This window comes from Apostichopus japonicus, chromosome 21 (genome assembly GCF_037975245.1).
Source record: "Apostichopus japonicus isolate 1M-3 chromosome 21, ASM3797524v1, whole genome shotgun sequence".
NCBI classification, from domain to species: domain Eukaryota; kingdom Metazoa; phylum Echinodermata; class Holothuroidea; order Aspidochirotida; family Stichopodidae; genus Apostichopus; species Apostichopus japonicus.
This window is the reverse complement of record NC_092581.1, coordinates 18,305,791-18,328,981: the sequence shown is the minus strand read 5'-3', so window position 1 is coordinate 18,328,981 and position 23,191 is coordinate 18,305,791. Positions and strand designations below refer to the sequence as shown.

Below are 23,191 nucleotides of genomic sequence, written 5' to 3'. Positions count from 1 at the left end.
GTTACTGTACTGTATGACATAAAACACATTTCTCTATGTCTGGACAATTAAATGGTAAAGCTATATTGAATGATACAGGAAAGTTAACTATGCAGATATTTTCAAGTGTCTGGACAAGTTGTGTTTCAGACATATATCCAGATATTCATTGGATTACTGTATCTGTCGGTTTCCCTTGTCAGGTACGGCCCGTACGGGTTTGATCTGTTGTGTCCTGTTGAGCTTTGAACTTTGAAGCCCACTCATCCCTCACTACACTTCCATAGAGCTGTATGATATACTGGGTGCCCCTTCATTCCTCACAACACTTCCATAGTGCTGTATTATACTGGGTGCTACAAACTGCCATGACACGAGGGTTTGAGATCCTGAATCTGGTCGCACAGTGCCGGACTGAAGAAAACTATGCAACACAAAATTGACTGCTGTGACCTGCTTCTTGATAGCAGTCAACGATAATAAACTATACGATACTGTAAACGGACATCCTCTGAATGGATGCCTGATTAGGGGCTTGGCAAAGTGTATGCACATGAGACCACTATCTGACTTTCTACCATGTCTGGGGGTAATACTGATGATCTTTAAGAAATGAGACAAAATACTGAGAATACAAAGAGATACTCAAATAAATGGAGCAAATGAAAACATTTCTTTAGTTTCTTCATACTCTGCAGTTTATTAAGCAAGTCAACACAGCATGATATGATTCATTTAATACCAGATACCGACCTGTTTTTAGTGAAAGAAGAAAGTTTTATCTAATTATTTGCTTAGAATCTGCTGAAACTGAAGGAGCAGGAAAATGTTAATTTTGCATGTTGGTGGATACCGTTTCACAAAGATTTTTAAAACTTAACAGATAATAATGTGATTAATTATATGTCAAATAGTAAGAAATAAAGCCAACTGCATCTTTGATACATCAACATTAAATACTCCCCTCAGAAACTACACTTTAATAATACAGTGAACAACAAATACCTCCATGTATTAACACTATACATATGCTATAGAAATATAAACGGGATGACTTCACCTTACCTTCAATAAAGCTACTGTTTCATTGATAGTGCTCTGCTTAGTCATCAAACTCTCTTATATTTCTTATGACAACAGCCAAAAACATTCACTTGTAAGCAAAAGAAGTTTTTATCTCCACAAAAGCTTCTTTTAAAAAAAAAAACAGATTTGTAAGTTTATTGTCCACATACATCTTTTCTGTCTGTTTTATGTTTCATACATGAAATACAGACCTACAGTCATCTTTAATTCATGACAAAGGTTTATTTTCCCTTCAATGGTAAACTTCAGAACCTTGATGGAATACTTAGAACATAGCATAAATTGTTTTTTGTTGATATATCCTAAATTCAACTATGTTACTTGAAGATTTGAAAGAGGCATTAACATGCCAAAGTATGACATGCCAAAGTATGACAAAGTAAACATGCCAAAATATCAACAACAAGTATAAACAGTCATTACTTGAAACTTATTAAATCTACACCAATTTTTCCAATATCTTCAATCTTAAAAATTGAGCCTAAATATGTACCTCTGTAGTTTGTCTTAGGTTGAATACTTGTATGTAATAACATGTATATTACTATGTAAAAAAATTGTTTTTCTTCTCTTTCCAAGACAAAAATGTCTTCTTACTGTTAACTTTGTATCTGTTGAATAGTATATTGTGTGTTGAGATGTTATGTAATACTCTGTGTCTTTTTCTACTTCCATGTATCAGTTTTCAATAGATAGCAGATAATTGAGCTGCCAAGAGAAAAAAGAAGAAAAAAAGTTAAGAAAAAAAAAATTTAAGAAAAAAAAATTTGGAATTCATTCACACACACACACACCACTCCATTCACACACAGAAAGTATAACTGAAGGTATAACATCTTTTATTTTAAAATAATTTTCAACAAAAAGCTCTCAGGATCTTGTCTGTAAAAGATTCACAACTGATTAAAAATATAAATTCTTACCCATTTGTGAGTCGCAAATTCATTTCGGAAACTGAGAACTTTGGCTTAATTTAAATAAGAGCCTTTGAAACTGCAGACAGTCAAAAATGTAGAGGAAATGACGATATAAACCGATATTAAAACACAGACTGTAATGGTCATAGTTGACATGAATGGACTAAAACCAAACTTTTCAGCAAAGAAGTCAACTTTCTTGTCCAAATTAAATCTTCTCCTTTCCCTTCTAAAATTGATATATAATTTTTTTTCTTATAAGAGGTAACCGGTTGATAACAAATGCCTATGGTGAACACTTCAAGTCATATTCTACAAAGATGGCTGATTTAGTTTAACGATTAAACTCCAACCAGGAGTTAAACATGAAGTCCTATAAAGATCATTTCTCCTATGTACTGTCTTTTTTTTCTCCAGAAGAATAGAAAAACAAAATTCTAAACAATTTTTCTCCCTTTGATGTAATTTATGACTGAATAAATCCACATGCAACTAGGATTTCACACTCAAACTTCTCCTAGTCATGACTAGCAATGCTGATTCATTAAGGTTATTGTCAATTATTTTTCTATTCTGCACAAGGAACCTTTAATCCTTAAGTTACATCTGTTATTTCTCAGCGAATGTATTCCATGAAAGACTGCAAGGAGGAAGTAATTTTTGATTTATTATTACATCATAGAAACTTGAATGGTTTCACTACCGACCTGAATAACATCACATCGGTTTGGTTCTTTCTATCTATATTTGTTTTAAAACTTTGTCTGCTGTGCCAAACAAGTTAACAAGAGGAACTTTTCAAATTTTTGGTTGGAATCCAACCTAGATAATTATCAAGGGTAGCACAGTTTCTTGCAGAAGTTCCACTGTAAGAGGAACACTTCACATATTTCAGTATCATCATCAAAGCAGATGGTTGCATATCCTTTCTAATTGTATCTATTCACAATTCACTCAAGAACTGGTCAGACATTCTGTTAGGCATCCTGAGAAATGGGTCACTTCTAGGCTGTCCAGCACATACTTGGTGTGGAAAACTTGTGAAAGAATTTGTGGGACATCTTCATGAAAAAGTAGCAATATTATTCATTATGATGAATGGGTGCAATCCAAAATTGTGAATTATAGTTATATGAGAGTGATTTTGTGCCATACTCAACTTGATACCTGGATGCCACAAAAACAAAGTTTTTCCATCACTGTTGACTTTCACCAATCATGCAGGTGATATGCACAATTTTGCTGCTTTTTTTTTTTGTGTGCAATTGTTCTGCATTTTGAATGTTTGAATGCATGTTACACAGCATAACCAAGATGGAAGAGAGCAAAGTAATTTATCGCTAGAATGGCATTCACAGTTCACACCACCACCAAAATGTAGATATTTTGATAGTACAGTTGGAAGAATGGGATGGAGACCAAACAAAGTAGGAATGCTGGACAGCCTGTGCAATAGGTGCAGAATTTTAGTTTAATAATGACCTGTACTCTGTTAATACTAACGGTAATTTAACCCGATTTTTTAAAGAAGACTAGGCCTAAGTAAAATTTGCTTTGAAAGTACTGTTGGGCATAATATTAAAGGCAGAGTAAAGATATCTGTTTTCGAAAATTAAAAGATTAGGACAACATATCTAAACATCTGTCATGAAATTAATGCAAATATACTAACTCTCTACGTAGTAAGACTCTTCATTAACTTGCATTTCAAATGACGAAAAGTTGCAAAATCTCATACAATTCTTTCTGCCTCACTGTTTGCAAATCGGTTACCATGCAACAATTTATGAAGGATTGTCTTGGAGACAGAGAAACTTTTAAGTTACGAATTGGAAAAAACTCCCCTGCAAAATTTATTTGGTGGAAGTACTACAAGGTCATATTATTTTAACAATTTGTAATTACTCCATGGATGGACTTACAGTTTATTTCTGCAGAACGAGATATGTTTACTATTGCAACCAGCTACTTAAAATTCATGAGAATTGGTTTTTGTTTTTTTGGTGTGGTTGCAGAGCCTAATGACATATTATTGTTTTTGCCCCCAATCATTGCAGAGAATTTCTTTAGTGTAATTAAATTTAAAAAAACAAATCTAATCTAGGCCCATTTATGAAAAGTTGCCACAATTTATTGAACAATTCAGAATGAATTACTGGCAACATATCCTGTTTAAATGAAAAGGAATTGATTAATTTGATAAATTTTGCTTAAGTGATGTCTCTTTGTAAGATGTATTTAGAAATTGCATAGTTATCATTGTTCTCACCAGCTAGTTGGGACAATTTTTAATAATGCTAGTACCGCTCTACACGATTCTCTCATGTCACCCCTACAAAGCAATTGCACTGACATCACGAACAGCTTTTATCCTCATTCCGATAGAAACATGATACTCGTACTGCTCATACTGTCAGTACAATTGCTTTGAAGCACAACACAAAATCACAGTTTTTAAAAGTTGTCCCAACACGTTGATTTTTACAGACTTGTCAATTAACATAAAGTAGATAATTAATACTAGTGTCCAAAGAGACTACTCACACACTTGTAAACTTTAGAAAGAAAAGCTCATCTCGGGGGACAAAGCTGTGAAAATGATTGTGTAAATTTTTGTTGTAAATGGTGAAAATGTATAATGTACAGTATTTGGCAGTAATGTATGTTGAACGCTGTAGTAATAAAAAAAAAATTGTATGGAAGGCATGTTGAAAATGTAGTACTGTTGTTAAATGTTTCTTATATTACTATTATTTTTTAAGAACTACTTTTACAATCTCACAGGCAAACATCCTTCATATATTCTATCATTACAGAACACCACAAGTTGTAGCAATGAGCTTACTGAAAATCTGTCAAAAATCCACCTTTTAGCTGGAGTGATATGGTCTTTTGAGCTATTCAGGTTTTTTTTTGTGATTCAAGAAATAGAAATCCGACCCATGAAAGAGTTTCCTTCAACATGAACTATGAAAATATGACTTATATGCAGGATGCTTGCCTTGGTGTTAAAAGTAACTCTTCGAACTAATAACTCCTACTTGCTTCATTACTAGCAAACTGAATGATAGGTGTTTTCTTAAAAGTAAAACATCTACCTTTTTACAGAGGCAGCTGATAATCAGATAGAGACAACATAGGGCAATGATATGAAGTATCTTTGTCCCCCTAACCCCCAATCATTCTCCTCTCCCCCAATCATTCTAAGTCATATATGTTCACCGTGCAGCAAAAATGGCCACCTAGCCTAATTTAGAATACATCTGTGTACGACTGCTGTTCTTATCAATGGCCAAGTTTGCAGTTTTTGTTAAGGATCTGTGACCACTTCGAACAGTCACCCCTAACCGGCTACCCCCACCCCTTTCCCCCAACGCACACACTTTTGAATGAATAATTCCTGGCTCTAAGTAGAAGTACTGGCAAGTGATACAACTATTTCACTTCAAAGTGATTAAACAGGAAAGTGTGACCCAAGCTTTGAGGTAAACAACAAGCAAAAGATACATATCCAACCAACCAAAACTTGCTTATGAAGGATTTCCAAATCCCCAAATTTTATAACTGCTTACACAAAGTTCTTATTAGAACATTTCTACTGTTTAACATTCTGCAATATTAATGTACTAGTAATTCTTGGCATTACCGGCCAATTCTGACTGCCACAGATTATGTTTTCTTGACAAACAACAGTTGCAAATTTGAAACGAACACGTAGATGATTTTTCCAGCAACAATACTGTCCGAGACTGCTACGTAAATATCTAGTTACACATCTAGAATGTTTTCACAATTCTAAACAATTCTACCAAGAGCTTTGATTTGGAGAAGTGAAGCCACTTTCAGGACATTTTGGTCCTTAGAATTCACTTTAATCATTAGCTTCAAAACAACAGACCCAGATTGCCTTAATCAACAGTGATAATGAAATATTTGTTTTCAATGTTAGAAAAATGTTTGAGAAAAGGGAATGAGCAGTAATGAAGCAAGTAGGATGGTCAAACGCTTCTCTTGTGTACGTCTTCTGTGAGTTGTCTGTTCTTGTTGAAACATGGGGGAAAAAAATGAAAAAATGGGAAGTGTGACAGTGTAATGTGGAATGTAATGTTGTATGTTGTATAATATTGCACTACTATGGAAAAGGTTTTAAATGAATAAAATGTATAGTAAATGTTACTTGTCCAACTTAATGTATTTTTGTAAGGTTTTTATATTTCCTTAAGTGTATTTTTTTTTCGTATTTTTTCTTTGTATTTTCTTTGTGTCATTCTTAGATATATTGTTGTAGTAAATAGTTAACATGTTTTTTCTTTTCATGTGTAAAATGTAAAAAATATAAATGCACACAACTGGTGTATTTTTTGTTTTCTGAGAAGTTTTTTTTGAAACCTGACAAAGAGGTAGAATAAAGAGAAGGTAATAACAGAGGTACACAGTTAAGGAGCAGGATAAGCTCATGGTCAGTTGCATTTTATCAAAAATCGTATTTCAGCTTGATTTACCCAATACAACCTCGTAGCATCCCACTCATTGGTATGCACACACACACACAAACACACACGTACACAATACAGACACATGCACAAACAATCATAACACACAACAAACAAATCTGACCAGGGAAGCACCATGATGACATCACACATAGGTGACCAGAATGAAGCAAAGCAAACAGCTATACGAAAGGGAAGTTTTGATCTTCCAGATCATCATCAGCTGTAGGCCACGATTCTTAACAAGTCTCTAACCAATCGTAATGAAGGGCTAAGGGCACTTCAAGATCTCACTCAAAACACTCCAAAAATGATCACAAAAAGGCAGGTTTTTAAAAAAAAAGAATTTTTTATTTGTATTGCAATGAAGTTTGTATATGTATAATGTGTCTTTGTTGTAAATGAAAATGTTTCTTATATTTTTGTTTAAATAACACTGTTTGTCTCTTTTTTATATGTAATGCGAAAAAATGTTATGTTACGTTAATGTTTGTGTATAAAAATAAATGTATTTGTTTTTTCCATTAAGGCTTAACATAACAACAGATTTTGTATTCCGTTACTGTGGTAACAGAGATAATAATTAGTCTGTTACTTGTAACTTTCATCTTCATTTGTCATTGAAGTCTCATGGTAGTAAAGCAGTAATAATAATATTATTATTATTAATAAAAAAAAATAACAATAATCATAATAATAATAATAATAATGATAAACAGAAAAAAGAAAGAAGAAAAAACTAGGAACAAAGGGTTAAGTAGAACTATTACTACAAGATATTTCCATACTTAATGCTCACGTGAATGGAGCCAAATATTAGATTTTACCCACCCTTCATAAAGCTTCCACACCAGTTCTTCCTTGCTTATTCTTAACCAATGATTAAGCTGCATTTTGCATTCTCTCGGTATCAAACTCTGTTTTTATAAGGGAAATAAAGCAACCTGAGAAAAAAAAATCTGCTTCTTTATTCCATAATGCACCTCTACATGTTATTGTTTACACTCTTGAGAGGCTTGCAAATGAAACAAAAGTCCATTACATTAACTTTGTCAGGGACAAAGGTTTTCTGTAATGGATTAACTCCTTAATAAACTTATAAAGTAACTGGCTGGTAAGGTGACGTCGAGCAGATGAAACTTAGGCATCCAAAATATGTGACTAATTCCAAACCATGTCGTGGTCAACTAGACATTCACACCTTACAGGTGCTTAACATTGAATACAGAGGGTTTCCACCCAAATTATCACTCATTTCTCATATCTCACAATTGAAGAAAACCTCTCTGAAAATATGTGACCAGTATGACACTCACTGTGTTGGTCCTAAGAGTAAAGACCTTTTCTCTTCGGTCACTACAGGCCTTGTCTATTCGGTCACTTCAGGCCTTTTCTCTTCGGTCAGTACTCGTTTTCTCTTCAGTCGGTACAGACATTTTCTCTTTGAACGATTCTTTTACAGTGAATTCAGATAGTTACTTAGAATGCCAATCAAAGTGGTAAACTTGCTAAAGAAAACACAAGTCGTAAGCAATTTTTATATGAAGAACCTTCAAATTCAGAGAATTCAGTTTTTTACCTTCAAACTGCTAAGCACAACTGTGAAGCACTAACCTCTTTACCCATTATTATAATTATTTATCTTCAATATTTTCCCTCAAAATTCATATGACTCTAAAGCAGGTTCACAGCCATCCCCAAAGCACTACACCATTTGAATTCTGATTATTTTGTACCTTCATTTAGTACCTGTGTAATAATATCTCTCAATTTGCAGTAAACCCTGGGCTGTTTTCAATGAGAGGGGTAAAGTGGATTTTTCTTTACACCTGGAGGGACAGCTTGATCACTGTCATCATCATCATTCCCATAATCAGACTGACAAAGGGTCACACTCTTGAAAGTTTCCCCCCTTCTTAATTACCATTCATTGATAGTCATCAAAATTCTGTTTCGTTTTGGTGGATGATGAGGACGATGCACAATACGAGGACCACCCAAGTACTCTGTCTGTTTATTTCATTATGGAGATGGAGATGGTTCACCTTTAAAACTGTAAATTTTCTGCATTTTCCTCGACTCCGAACTGAAACTCTTGTCCTTCGACATTCGGGACCAGCTGGGTGGACTCGTCGTCGTCCTGACTGAAGTATTCTTCGATGATTTCAAAAGATTTACGGTAAATTTCTGGATTGTCGTGGCTCTGAAGGAATTCAATCTTGTCCAAACCTGTTGGAGTTGGGAGAAGACAAAAGGGGTAAAAGGAGTAATTATTTCTTTCTCTACAAGACAGTTGGTAAAATGGATGCATATTTCAAGGGTAAACTTCTAGTTTTCTACAAGAGAGAGAGAGAGAGGTAAGATGCATGCAGGTCTCCAAGCAATTTACAAAATGTTACTCAAATTTCACTTGAAAGCAGCAACATGTCCTGCTATATTATGAGTTTGTAATCTTTGTTGGTTCTAACGGCAATAAATATAGATAAGAATTTTGAAAACAACTGACCAGAGCAACTTTCTATATCGAGGGCATATTGGTTTGGTTCTCTGGAGATTTGTGCTTCGGCCTGTCCTAACTTCAAGATGTTTTCTAGACCTGTCAGGGCTACGTGAACTATCTTGGCGTCCATCACCGTCAGGAGGTCGCAAAGTGGCTTGATACAACCTTCACTCACAATAAATCTGAAGAAACAAACAAGAGAAGAAGAAGAACATGTAACAGTCACTAACTGGGAAGAAAATTCCTGTGAATTGACCATGACCAAATCTTATACCAATTCATCCCAGGATCTCATGGGTAGTGGAAGAGGATTGAATGAGGTGTGTGTGTGGGATGGTGGATGAGGGGGGGGGGAGGGCAGCATGTATTAAGGGGCAGTAGGATGTGTGCCAAAATGGGCCAATGTTCAGGTATTGGGTGTGGTACTTGTCAAGGACTATCACTGATAATGGGGTTGAGAGAAGACAGACCAGTTTCACATTGAAGGATAACCATAGGCTTAATTCATTTAACATGAACTGTGATATAAATGTGCACTGTCAAGAATTGCTTCATACTGTGTGACTATTTTATACTGTTCCCAGACCTTCAAATGACATATTCTAAATGTGTGAGGCACAAAGTTATTCTACAAGAAATGTTGCTAAATAAGATCCAATTTTCAAAACTGAGTTTCTGTGGTGGTCAGCTCTGGTCCACTCTTATGTTGGTGGTGGTCAGTTTTGGCTTACTCTTTATGTCTCTTTAAGTAGCTAATATGGTTTCTTTCTTACTTGATCTGTTCTGCACTTCCTCCAGAAGTAGCATTGGTGATCGCCCAGGCAGCTTCTTTCCTAGTTCGAAACTCAGCTTTCGATAGAATCTCAATCAGCATGGGAATAATATTAGCATCAATCACAGCCTTTTGATGTGAGGGGTAAAAAAAAAGAAGAAGCCTATTATGTGGAAGAAATTACAGATACAGCAACTTGACAGATTTCAGTGTACTGAAATGAAGAGGGGTGAGCATTAGCACAGTGAACATGAGCTGGTAGCGTCGTAAAATGTTAATTCGGAACTTTAAGACATTTTGACCCGTGACTTCGTAGCATCTTAAAAGAACTGCCTTTTGAAGCAAAACTAGTATTATGACTAAAACTGCTAAATATATTTGTGTAAAGAGAGGACCAACATTTCACACTGATCAAAACGGAATAGGTCAGACCGTGAAAGTATGCCAACAGTAGAATGAATTGAATGAGTCTAAAAAATGTCTCGTCTTTTCCTTATATTATTTCAATCATTTATCATCAGAGGAAACTAATACATGCACCAAAAAAAGGTCACATTTTAATGAAATTCTAACTGCAGAGAACATTGAGAGCCAAGCAAACATTCCAAAATTGATCAGGTTTCAAGGATTAATTAACAAGAGATTATTAAAGGACAGTAAACCTTTTGAAGAACATCTCCTCTGATGGCATCACAGACCACACTCAGAGATCTACCTCCTGGAGTAGTTGAAGCTTTAGCGAGTCAAAACTGGGTTACATTCTCAATCAAATATCTTGATCTGGGGTTCTCATTGCAGAGTACAAAACATTTTTTCTCTTCATTATAAGTTTTGCTTTGTTTTGACACCAGTATTTGCCTATAAAATTACTCAAAATGTCATTCTAAGAGGCACATACATTGCAGAGTATCACGACATACCTGTATCTGGGATCTGTTACCAGCAGTGATGTTTGAAATAGTCCAACAGGCTTCTTTACGAATCGATTCCTTTGTGTGACTCAAAAGACTGAGAAGGCATGGGAGGGCGTTACAATGAAGAATCACCTGAAGGAAGAGCCGAAAAAAATGTAATCAAGAGACTTAACAGAAAAGCTATCAGTGATATGGAATGAATATTATCACAAAGAATATTTAATAATAATAATAACAATAATAGACTGAGAAGGCATGGGAGGGCCTTACAATGAAGAATCACCTGAAGGAAGAGCCGAAAAAAATGTAATCAAGAGACTTAACAGACAAGCTTTCAGTGATATGGAATGAATATTATCAAAAAGAATATTTAATAATAATAATAATAGACAAGGTTCTCTACCTATAAACATACTGGGTGTGCAATTTACAATCGATGCTAAGGACAGAGATTATTCCTTTCTCTATAACCTTGAAGCTGTAGAACGAACATTTCTTAGCGCAAATACGAAAACTTAGACAATTAATTTTCATGGGCATTGGATAATATTTTAAACATTAGGGACCTTCTCCCCTTATCAACTTGCTGTAGATCTACCCAGTTCAATCTTCATCAGTGTGCAACAAAATACAGCTAAGAAACTGTGCTCTCAGAGTATGAAACAATTAATTGTACCAGGCATGGTCATCTTAAAACTTGATTAAAACTACAAGTTTGGAAGGTGAGAAATAAGATACTGAATCCATACGGTGTCTTGCTAGTTTCATACTGGTGAATTCCAGATACTACTGAAGTAACTAACTAAGGCAGTGGAAATTTGTAATGACGTCACTTTAAAGTTAATATTTTTCCATGATTTAAAATAGGGTTCTATTAAACTGAATTCAAATATTCCATAATATGACACAAAAAAAGACTTCGAATGAAATGGTGACAGAAACCTACCTGGGTCTGTACATCGTCCCCGGTTACGGTGTTACCAACAGCTCTAAGTGCAGCAGACACAACACTCTGAGCAGGATGCCTGGATAACAAATACGAAAGGTAATATTAGTATTGAATGTTAGCTGAAAACAGTAAGCAGTGGGGAGGGGGGTATAGGGGTAGTATATCACTGACAGTTACCTTTTTGAGGATAAAAATGATAAGGTCAGGATGAACACGACAGATTGCAGAAGCAAAGGAAAATTTGACACAAACCTTGCTCATTAATAGTAATACTTCAGAGGGTATCGCACACTAGGCCTATCGCACACCCTCCTTTAACTGATGCCATCTGACACTACTCCTTGTGATTCTAACTCGCTACTTACACGAGAAGCTCTACAAGCCGTCGACAGACACCGCTGTCAATTACAGCCTGAATCTTCTCATTGGGTCCATCGGAGAGATATGAAAGGGCCCAGCAAGCATCGGCCAGGACATCAGGGTCCCCACTGAAGAGGAGACGGGCAAGCACTGGTAGACAAGGAGACACCTTATAGAAGGAATCAAAAAGAAAGCCAATGATTTGCAACTATGTTCTCTGACCATTTAAGTATCATGCAATAATAATGATAGTAATAATAATATATAATATATATAATAAAGTGTCGGAAAATCACAGGACGTACGTGACTAACATAATAGTCCCTGGGCATATAGTGATTTTAATGTACACGATCTATGCGATGAACCACATCAGGCAACTCCAGTAGCATTTTTTGGTGCTTTCATTGGACAACCAAAAAAACCTTCGGACAACCAAATATTAAGGCAAGGTTGTCCGTAGAACAAACTGAAAAATGAGCCCTGCTGTTCCTTATTTATGAATCCCTCTTGAACCCTGTACTTACTTCTTTAAATTCTGGTGGTGGACTTTTGCCTCTGCAGAGGTTTGATAGAGCCCAAACTGCATTCCTCACCATAGACATACGGACAGCATTAGTAAGCAACCTGAAAAGGATGAGCAATTAATTAATTAATCCATCAGAACTGAAGATGAATGTTTTCATATTATTCTTAACTAAACTTCCTGCCACTGTCACCTCAATAATGTCAAATATACACACATAATGTTATCAATAAAAGATGGGCTAAATTTTGTGGATTATGATTATAGCTAAGATGACTTTATTTCCTACAAATGAAACAAGTCCTGTTGTTGAAGTTATACTGACTCCATCCTTCCATCTATTGAATCAGTTGTAAAATGATCTTTGCTGTTTGTAAAACCTTCAAAGACCTGCTACCTTTTAAATATATCAGACCATTTAAAATAAAACTTGGAAATAGTACAGCAAATAAAGCTACTAGTAAAGGCATTAGCCTAAGGCACAGTTTATTGGTACCAAGGTGTGTTACATCTCTATAGTAATTTCCTCTATTACCATTTGAAGAGGGGAGTGGGGGGTCTTTTTCCAGACACAGCTTTATAAATCAAGAGTCATTTCATCATATGCCCTAGCAGGAACAGCCCTTACGACAAGGATGGTAAACATCATTGTCTGATCATGAGAAACATTTATAACCGAGAAATAGACTACTTACGATAGGAGGGGCAGAAGAATGCCTTCTTTAAGGACATAATCACGACATTCAGGACTGTCACCAGCAATATTACCGAGAGCCCAAACAGCCTACGAAAAGGAGTGATACCATCAAAGTTATTAACTATTAACTATGGAATTACATTGATGAATCAAAGTAATGTCATGTGTGAGATGTAGTTCATGTGGATGGTATCAGGAAGGAAGCCAAACTACAAACTGGCATCAACATCAGCATGCTGAGGGAGCTGCAGCCATGCTGCACGGGGCACTCTTTTGTGCTATGCAGTTTCACAATACAGGCACTGCAGTACTGCTTGTCAGGCAAGAGTGTCTCAAATTATTCATATTGATTGAGCCTTGCCTTAGGGGATTCTGCTAGCTGCTTTCCTTTTTGATATCTCTATCATATTGTAGAACACACCAAGAAGTTAAGTAGAAAAATATCAGTTCACACTCAAAAGTTGTTAGAGCACATTCATGAGCTTTGGTGAGACACATATTTCGAACATACGAGTATTTCTTACAATACGATTTGTAATTTAACCAAAGACAACCTTCTACTTTACACTGATGTGCTAGATCCCTGAACAAATCATCACCATACTCTTCATGTTTACCAATAGATATTTTTTTAAAGGTTATACTCAAGCTGTGGTAATTTTAATTTAATATCTTTTATGGGAAGTAACATAAACCAACACTGCAGAAATACCTGTGGACTAACCCCCATCATAGGGTAGCTCAATGTGAATATAACATACCACTACCAGTACCACCCGACCCACTGATGTTTAAACCGATACCAATGAAATTCAACACTATTACACTACCTGAGGTATGACTGAGTGACAACTACTTATTAACTTTAACCAAGCACACCCTTATACAAACACACCGCCCTTATCACAAAGGTTGGATGTGATGGATGGCAGATCACTATGACAACATTGTCTACTCAAGAGGTTACCAACGAACCTGGGGCCTGCAAGGGTCCTACAATCATTGAAGGTTACCTAAAGTCTTCAAGATCTCACATTTCAACAATTCTACCGCCAATTTCAATTAAATATACAATTAATTTGTGCTAATTATCCATACTATTGATTTGGACTATTTTGGGATGTATTTCAGGCAGGTTTTGAAAGATCAAATCTAGTAATATATAACCCCACTTTTAGCATCCACTAACATGCTTGCATAAGCAAAATATCTATTCAGGTGTCCCAGCATTTTCAAGAAATTCTCTCTGCAATTCCACAACCTCTAAAAGCCTTCTGCTTTATGAAGTCGGCCTCCCATATGATGACATCATAGCCATAGATCTATATTTCCATCTTGTTACACCCATCTTTTGAGTTCTTCTATGTCCACTTACCTGTTCTTGAACATCTTCATATTGTGATTGCAGCAGTTTAATGAAGATGGGTACAGCTCCAGTGTCTATAACTGTCCTTGTTTGGGCTGATGTTCCTGAGGCGATATTTGTTAAAACCCAAGCAGCTTCAAACTAGAAACAGAAGACATTCAAATCAGCTTTTAATAATGTCTGTTAGAAATGAAGATGTGACAACTGCAAAACTCTATGTAAACGATTACAAGAGACACAAATAAATTAGTTTGACATGTTAAAGACTGTTAGACACCACTGCTATCAATCTAGGTTCTACTTCTAGAACAAACGTCTAATGCCGGTAATTTGACCTAGTTTCGAATGAGGTGTAACAGAAGTATTAAACATCACCATCGATCCCAGAAAATACACACACAGCTTGCTACCGTCGGTAATTAGACACTAGTGTACAGTCAGAAGTACATACAGCTGTGGTCAATACCCACAGCACAGTATACAAACGATACAGCGATGGACATCTCAGGTCCAGCTAAAGATAACAATTAAGGTATCACGTTTCATTACTGTCTGCATTTTGTAGCGACACGAAAAAAACGTCACTTGCAAGCAACAGAATGTTAACTTTTTCAGATGGCCGCACGCAGTTTGGGGCGAGTCTTCAATGCCTTTAACAAGTTTTTATAAGTCAACTACACATGCAGGCTCACCTGTAGAGTGCTATTCTCTGCACTAAGAAATTCAACAAACTTTGGCACAATGGCTGTCTGAATGACCTCGTTGATAGGTGGGTTGGGCTCTGGAGAGGAACACAAATAGCAATGAGCTTCAATGAGCTGAGGACTATTCCAATAATAGGGGAAAAAAGAATTTCATCTTATCAGAATTTGATTAAATCAACTGTCCAGAGAGTGAACTATAGGCATCCAAAGGACAAAACGAAATATTGTACATCAACTTTTGACAAACTAATCAATGAATTAGCAGTGTTTCCACATGGCATTAATTAGCACTGATAACAATGAGAAGATAACTGAAATTTGCAAATGTCCAGGTCTGGGATTCTGAAGTTGTTACTATTCTAGACCTACAATATAATTTAATAACAGACAAATGGTAAAAGTTATGTAAAGCAATGCAAATTCTGACAAAGGGTAACATGATGAAGCAACTAAAATAAATCAGTTTATGCAACAGATTCTTAAACAACAAAAGTAATTATTAGTTTAATATGGATAGCTACCACACTACGGCTAGGTACAAGTTGGCATGAATTTATATTCTCAAGGTCACTGGATTGTACCTGATTCTGGCCAATAAGTTATTTACTTTATCCAAATTTGTTAATAATTTGTCAGTAATTTATCAGTTGATGGTTTGCTGAACTAAAATCCTAGGGATCCTTGTAAAAAAAATTTCAATTTGTTATTCTTCTACCAACTTGTTCACTACCAGAGTTCATTACAGTTGCATTAAAGAATTGTAGCATACTCTCCTTCTTTATTAGAAAAGTGAGCTTGTTCTTGTAGCTTATCCAGCCTTTCAATAGAAGACCATCACAGGCAGTGCATACCATTGCTGGATATAGAGATACTCACCAGTTAAGTAAAAATTGTTTTCACTCTTCAAAAGTTTTATGTTTACCTTTTGAAAGAAGTTTTCTAAATTGTTGGGTAGCTTGTAGTTGTTGTGACTGGTCTCCATTGTTGATGATGTCCACCATTTCCTGTGTGACAAACTAGAAAATGCAAAATCATGGTACAATTAATATTGGTATTTATTTAAAAAAATTAACTTTCCATGTGCGAACTGCTAAAATTCAATGGATGTGAATGATATAGTGCGAAGATTATATTATAGGTTACATCTAAGTTGATTATATTACGTAAATGAGATATAACGTTAAACGCACCACTTTAAGCCCAAAACTGATTCCACTGAAAGGAAGTCCGATGGGTGAACGATTTTGTCGATAACAGACCAAACATTAAAGGGATATATAATATTTGTGAAATCAAAAGATGTATCACTATATGAAATTAGTGACAACATAAAGAAACTCTCGATGAATGCCATGTAAATAAAAAGTACTTTCAAACTGGCAAAAAATTGCTAAAACACAATTGTCGATGTAGCATTCTACAAATATTTCTAGGATCTTTAGCGGTTTGGTAACTGCTCGGACTACATGTTCTACGAGCCATGATACCTAGAGTCCCTTACCCTGCACTATATTACTGAGAATGATGCAACAGATGAAAAGGTCAAAGGTGAAATCAAATTATCATACCTGTGTCTGGGTGGACATAAAGTTGTCTGGCATTCCCATGTCATGTTCACTGTCAATTGGTAGATCAACATTTCTCCTTTTGAAAAGCTAAGGAAGAAAATAACAACTCGGTTTTCAAACAAATAGCTACGTGCAGATAATCGTAAGTGGCAATATTACTGTAGACTTATTGTTAAGTACTGTATATTTGCCCATTCACAAACTGAACTCAAGATGACCAAAACATGTCCAACCAAAGAGAACAGTTATGACTAAGGGGCATTCAAGTGGCACTGAAGCTAAGTTATTACATTATCTCGTCTACAAGTTTACTTTGTGACCACTGACAAACTCCAATGATTTTTGACAACCATAAAAAAGGAACTGTTAACATACAAAAAAAACATTAAATGGATATTTCAATACATTTCCTTTTCCCAAAAATTATACGATACACACATATAACTGAATATAAATTAAATATACAGCATAATTGTGAAAGTAAGTGTACCAGGAAGCCTCGGGGCACAAAAAAGTAGAACACTTCCCTGCAAGAAAGGAAGAGTGAGGTACAAAAAGGAAGCAACAAAAGAACATGAAATTGTGAATCTTAAATTTAAGATTTAAACCAAGTTAACAAGTGTATCCATTTTGACCACTGCAAACTTAAACATGACCTATGACCTTCACCACAAACACTAACAACTAAGAAGTTATTACAAGGCATTTAAATGCCACATATGAGACTCCATTGGATTCAAAAACTTTGAGAATTGGACTAATGGACATAAACACTGGTTTGCTGCTTTGAGTAAGAAATATAAATTAACCTGTTCCTCTCTCTTTTGTTTCCTCAGTTGGATTCCTGTTTCCTCCCTCCTCCTCCTTAATTCTTCTGGGTTAAGGGCTGCATTTTTGAAAAGTCTCTGATGTTCTTTGGCTGACATATTGATGTAAAAACTGAAAACAAAAAGAAATACTTGAGTTATTCTTGTGTTCAAATAATAGTACCTGAAACAATGGGCAAACTACCATCTCTTGCAACTGGCAACTTTTTTACTCCAACTTGGCAGCACTGAGGCCCCTCAGTCAACAAGCTGCTACACCGTGTAATGTTATTGAATATGCATTCACATGTACGTGTGCAAACGATGCACTACATTGTATAATCTGCACCTGTATGTTAATGAGCTGTGTATTTGCATATTGATATATAAGTTAAAGCATGCCGTCTGCTCGTCCTTGTTCACCCTGTCTCTCCATCTGTCAACAAGTAACAGGCTTGGGGCGATTACATCTGAATGTAATCGATTACGATTACGATTACTTGAGAATGTATGATTACAATTACGATTACGATTACAGCCTAAAGTTGAAGTAATCGATTACGATTACAATTACATTGTAATGTAATCGTGATTACAATCACGATTACATTGTGGTTACTTGCACAATCCTCTGCATATCTTTTTAATATAACTCTCTGCCGGGAAAAAGGGCAATGAAATAGGGCAAAGGAAGGGCATTTACAGTATATACGGACAAAATTGTGGAAGTATATATACAATTCCTACCGGGCATTACACATTTATGCCTTAACACGTTTAAGATGTGTAACCCATAAGTCCAGTAAAAAATACAATTTAAACAGACAAAGAGTAAACAGACAAATACTAAAGTAAAACAAATGAAGATTTTCCTGTTTTCAAATGAGAACAATAGGCTGACATAAATAGCAATGTGCTTTCAATAGCTGCTACACCTGAGCCTTGTGGCCCACTGAACATGGCAAATGGAATTATTTATCAAATTTACTTACTTAAATGAATTTAAAGGGTGTATTTTGTCAGCCTAACTGTTATTGTTTGTTAAGTGTTTAATATACTAATGAAATAATTTTCTATAATCAGCACACCATGTCAACTAATGTCAACCAGTTGTGTATGCAAGAGGATTGTGAAAGCTGAGAGGCAACATTGAACAGAATAATTCAGGTGATAAAAAATCCTTGAATATGGCAAACAAATCCCCAGTACTTCTTAGTATAAGTTTATTGTGCTAGAGAATTCTAGAAGTAGGAACACTTCTTTGGTCACACTAAAAGCCAATAGTAAGAATTAGTTTTAATCATTTCTACTAATTTTGCCCTTCTCATTCAAATTTCACTGTAATCATAAATGTAATATGATTACGATTACTTTGCCCTTGTAATCGATTACGATTACGATTACTTTGCAATTTTCACAAAAGGGTCATTCCGTGTCAAATCACGGATGGCTGTTGCTGCACCCTTTCCAAAAATTCCAAAATTTATTGTATGATTGGACCACCATTAAATAAGCATATTCTGAAAATTTCAGTTGCATTGCTTTACAATTGGCCGATTTATCACACTTTGAAATTCCGCAATTTGTCGCCACCATGGCATTTTGGCATTTTCTTGACTTTTGGGGTCTCATTTCTCAGCAATTGAACATTCTACTACCTTTCTAATACAGATGCCTACAGAGTCTAACCCATAGAACAGGAAAATAAAAAATTAGGCTACAAAAATATTGTCTTGTGGAATTAGGTCAACTTAAAAGTGTCAAAATATTTGATTTTTGTACTTTTCACTAAAAAATGTGCTATTTTCAGTGATGAATTGCTCCTAAACCATTGCTTCAGGGTACTTAATTCTTTCAGAGGTTATTATGTCTACTACAAATATTACAAAATAATGATTACAATGCTTTCCTAGACTATGTTTGCAAGTTGTGCAACTCTAAAGTTGCTATTTCATGCTGCGATTCAGCATGAGGTAGGGGTTTTGATGCCAATTTTTTACCAAAGTAACCATGTTAGAGGTGTCAGGGTTTATACTTTATTAATAAGTATAAAGTTCTTACACATTAACAAATTTCAGGGTTTTAGCTGTTCTCAATATTAATTTATGAAGTTGTTAAGTTGCTCCGATGTACAAAAGAGGTCGTTTTTGACGGCCAATAACTCAAAACGCGTCAAATTAAAAAAAATTGATATTTTTTTCTGGAAGAGATATAGTACCACCCTGTTTGTACAAAAAATTTCAGGAGGGTGATTTGCCTTATTTTGAAATGAAAAATCCTCAAAGTTTGGGATTTTTACAAAAAACGTTTTTGCCTGTTTTGATGTTCCATGAGTTTTGACCCTGGGTATTGTACTGTACTTCAAGGTCATTCAGTTCAATACTGTGCAGTTTTTAATTTCATATAACAAAATACTATTTGCAATGTACTTGTCTGCTCCTGGTTGAATTCATTTAATTAGAAGACTTATAAAATGAATTTCAACCAGTACACACATGTATGTACAGTACATACACTGTACTGAGTGTATATGTACGGAGTGCCATGAGTGCCAGAAGACTATGTTAAAACAACACTAACACACTGTACATGTACACCCAGTACAGTTTTGTACTGTACATACATCTATGTACTGGTTGAAATAAATTCTATAGTAAAGTCTTCTAATTCAACCAATTGTATATGTACAGTGTGTATATTAGTGTTAGTTTAAACATAGTCTTCTGGCACTCATGGCACTCCGTTCATATACACTCAGTACAGTATATGTACTGTACACACTGTACATACATATGTGTGTACTGGTTGAAAAATTGAGGAATTTCAAAGAATTTTAAATCGGCCAATTGTAAAGCAATGCAACTGAAATTTTCAGAATATGCTTATTTTATGGTGGTCCACTCATACAATAAATTTTGGAATTTTTCAAAAATGTCGAACTACAACATACCCCAAAATCTGGTGATTTGATATGGAATGACCCAAAAGTAATCGATTACGATTACTTCAAAAAATGTAATCGATTGTAATCGATTACGATTACTGATTACGATTACCCCAAGCCTGACAAGTAACCTTGGACATGTCGTCCTATATATCTGTCCTGTACAGCATGATGTAACGCAATAAACGATAACATGTTATTTGTTAATACTCTACGTCGACTGTGTTCTACTTGATTGTTTGAAAGAACTCATATACCTAAACAAGGAAACATGACACACCGGTAGGCCAATTCACCCCTAGTTCATATCAATGCTGCATATTAACCACATAGTTTGTAAGGTTAATACAATGTTCAATGTAATTTACCAACAAAATATTGCATGCAGTACTTTGTGTGTACAAAGAGTGAGTTGCCACAAGTCTCCGATGCACATGCTATATAGAAATTGCAGAATAAACCTATTAGGCCTAGTTACAATCAAATGTAATTATAGGTTTCACTGACAAATGACTCTGGGACTGTAACTAAACTAGAACTTGAAAAATACAGTATGGTGAAAGTGCCCCTATAAAATATTCAGTTCCGTCCACGACTGAAATCACCCATTGCTACGAAGTACTAGCCTATACCTTACTTCTTAGGCGTTAGGCCATTGATTGGTGTGGGCCATAATGAAAGTATTTACACATCAGTGTGTAACAGCACTTACATTTGTACCTACACATGTGAAATATCAATAAACATAGGCATAAGGCTATATATTGGGCTAAAAGATATTTGGTGAAATATCCTAGGCTTATGCCTATCATAACTTAAGTGTGCCCTAGGCTATATCCTATATAGGCTGGCCTCAATCCAAAGTATTCAAAGCATGTCATATTTTCTGTATTCATAACACAAGGCCCTGGCCCTGCATGATTAGGATGTTGAACACCTCACATGTAAATCATACATGATGCCCCATCCTACATAAGACTTACTGGTATTGTTAGTTTAGGCTATGGTATAGAACTAACTTCCTCAATAAATGTAGATTAAATAGGCTGCGCAACGAAGAACACAACGCATCACGTACATTTGCACTGGCTGTATAGCCATGCCTTCTGTGCTCACAGGCCTAACAAGTAACATTGGTCAATAGTTAACTTGAATGGCTTACTAAGTATTGTAAGTATAACGTTGATCTAACATTAGGCGTGAGGGCAAGACAAGGCGGAATGAACGATTTTTTCTCGTTTTATTAAGCTTATTGAGGAAGAAATGAGAGGATAGGCAAAAATAAGTCTTTTACTTACCCTTCGGTGAACACGGTGGGTATAAGTTTGCTTCTTTAAGAAAGGCGTTGAGCTATTTCAACACAATACCGGTTGGATGTTTCACAGAAGCTTCTGACGTTTCTGACTATCCCTGACTCAGAAATACGTCATTAGTTCGATAGATGATTTCGTTCGTTGATCACTAATTGACGATATCCCAATTGCTTTCGGTATTGCAAATTTATTGTTTTGCTGCGTTTAATCAAGAGAAATATTACAACTAATGTCGTTATTTGTTAATTTTTAATCATAAATTGGCTCACTAATAATAATGTCTCATTAATTTTCTAATTATAAAGTTATCATGGTTACGATGAAGAACTAAATTATTGATATTTACCAATATTTAGGTTCGGCGGGAGATCAACATACACATGCGCTGGGCTATCATGTACATGTTGAATTGCTTGTGACGTAGAGCTAGCTGTAGTTTGGGTTTCAAAGAATGGGCAGGTCACTATGGAACGCCAAAAAGACCACAGGTGGCGCTACTACTCTAAACAGGAGGTGCTATACTACCCTAAACAGGAGGTGCCGCTACTACCCTAAACATGGGGTGCTACTACTCTTATTAGAAGGTGCTACTACGCTTAACAGTAGGTGTTACTACTCTAAGCAGGAGGTGCTACTACTCTAAACAGGAGGTGCTACTACTCTAAACAGGAGGTGCTACTACTCAGTGGTGTAGGAAGGTACTTTTGAGTGGGGGGGGGGGGCTGAAGACTGATGGCCGGCTTGGGGGAGGGGTCTAAGGGGAGGGGGTGCCCCCCTCCCCCTTTGGAATTTTTTTGCATTTCTAGGTGGCCTCAGATGCAATTTGGTGCAATATAGCACACTTCAACACCCACTCCATTTTGTAAAGAATTTTGCATTTTCACCTGGCCTTAGATGCAATTTGGTGCTTCAAATGAGTTTTTTTTCTCATTTGGAAATGAAAAAGGGGTTTTCTGACTTGCGGAGCGGGGGGCGGAACGATACTTCCGCCCCCCATATTTTTCACTGGGGGACTAAAATGGTGTGTACTCACTCACTCAACAGTGTACTGAAGCATACAGGGGACCCCAGTCCACATGGTGCTAAGGTACACAACGGTGTACTGAAGCATACAGGGGTTCCCCCAGTCCACAGGGTGATAAGGTACACAACGGTGCACTCACTTGTGCACTCACTTGTGCACTCACTTGTGCACTCACTTGTGCACTCGGGCGCGCCCTCGCGCACCCGCGCACTCCCGCCCTCGCGCACTCGCGCACTTGTGCTCATCAGATCAACACAGAAAAGACTATACTCA

The 23,191-nt window shown here is 36.0% G+C and overlaps 1 protein-coding gene across 1 annotated transcript; it reads right to left on the bottom strand.

The window, feature by feature from the left end:
• Positions 1–650: 650 nt before the first annotated feature.
• On the bottom strand, positions 651–22,091 carry LOC139962940 (importin subunit alpha-7-like). The gene is made up of 14 exons (XM_071963358.1): positions 21,880–22,091; positions 17,641–17,770; positions 16,832–16,918; positions 16,186–16,279; positions 15,252–15,340; positions 14,569–14,700; positions 13,192–13,280; positions 12,498–12,597; positions 11,976–12,139; positions 11,608–11,686; positions 10,668–10,793; positions 9,749–9,876; positions 8,982–9,157; positions 651–8,704 (listed from the first exon to the last, which is right to left on the bottom strand). Exons 2-14 carry the CDS (start codon positions 17,755–17,757, stop codon positions 8,523–8,525), a joined length of 1,563 nt encoding a protein of 520 aa, XP_071819459.1. The 5' UTR covers positions 17,758–17,770; positions 21,880–22,091; the 3' UTR covers positions 651–8,522.
• Between the last annotated feature and the right edge of the window lie 1,100 nt (positions 22,092–23,191).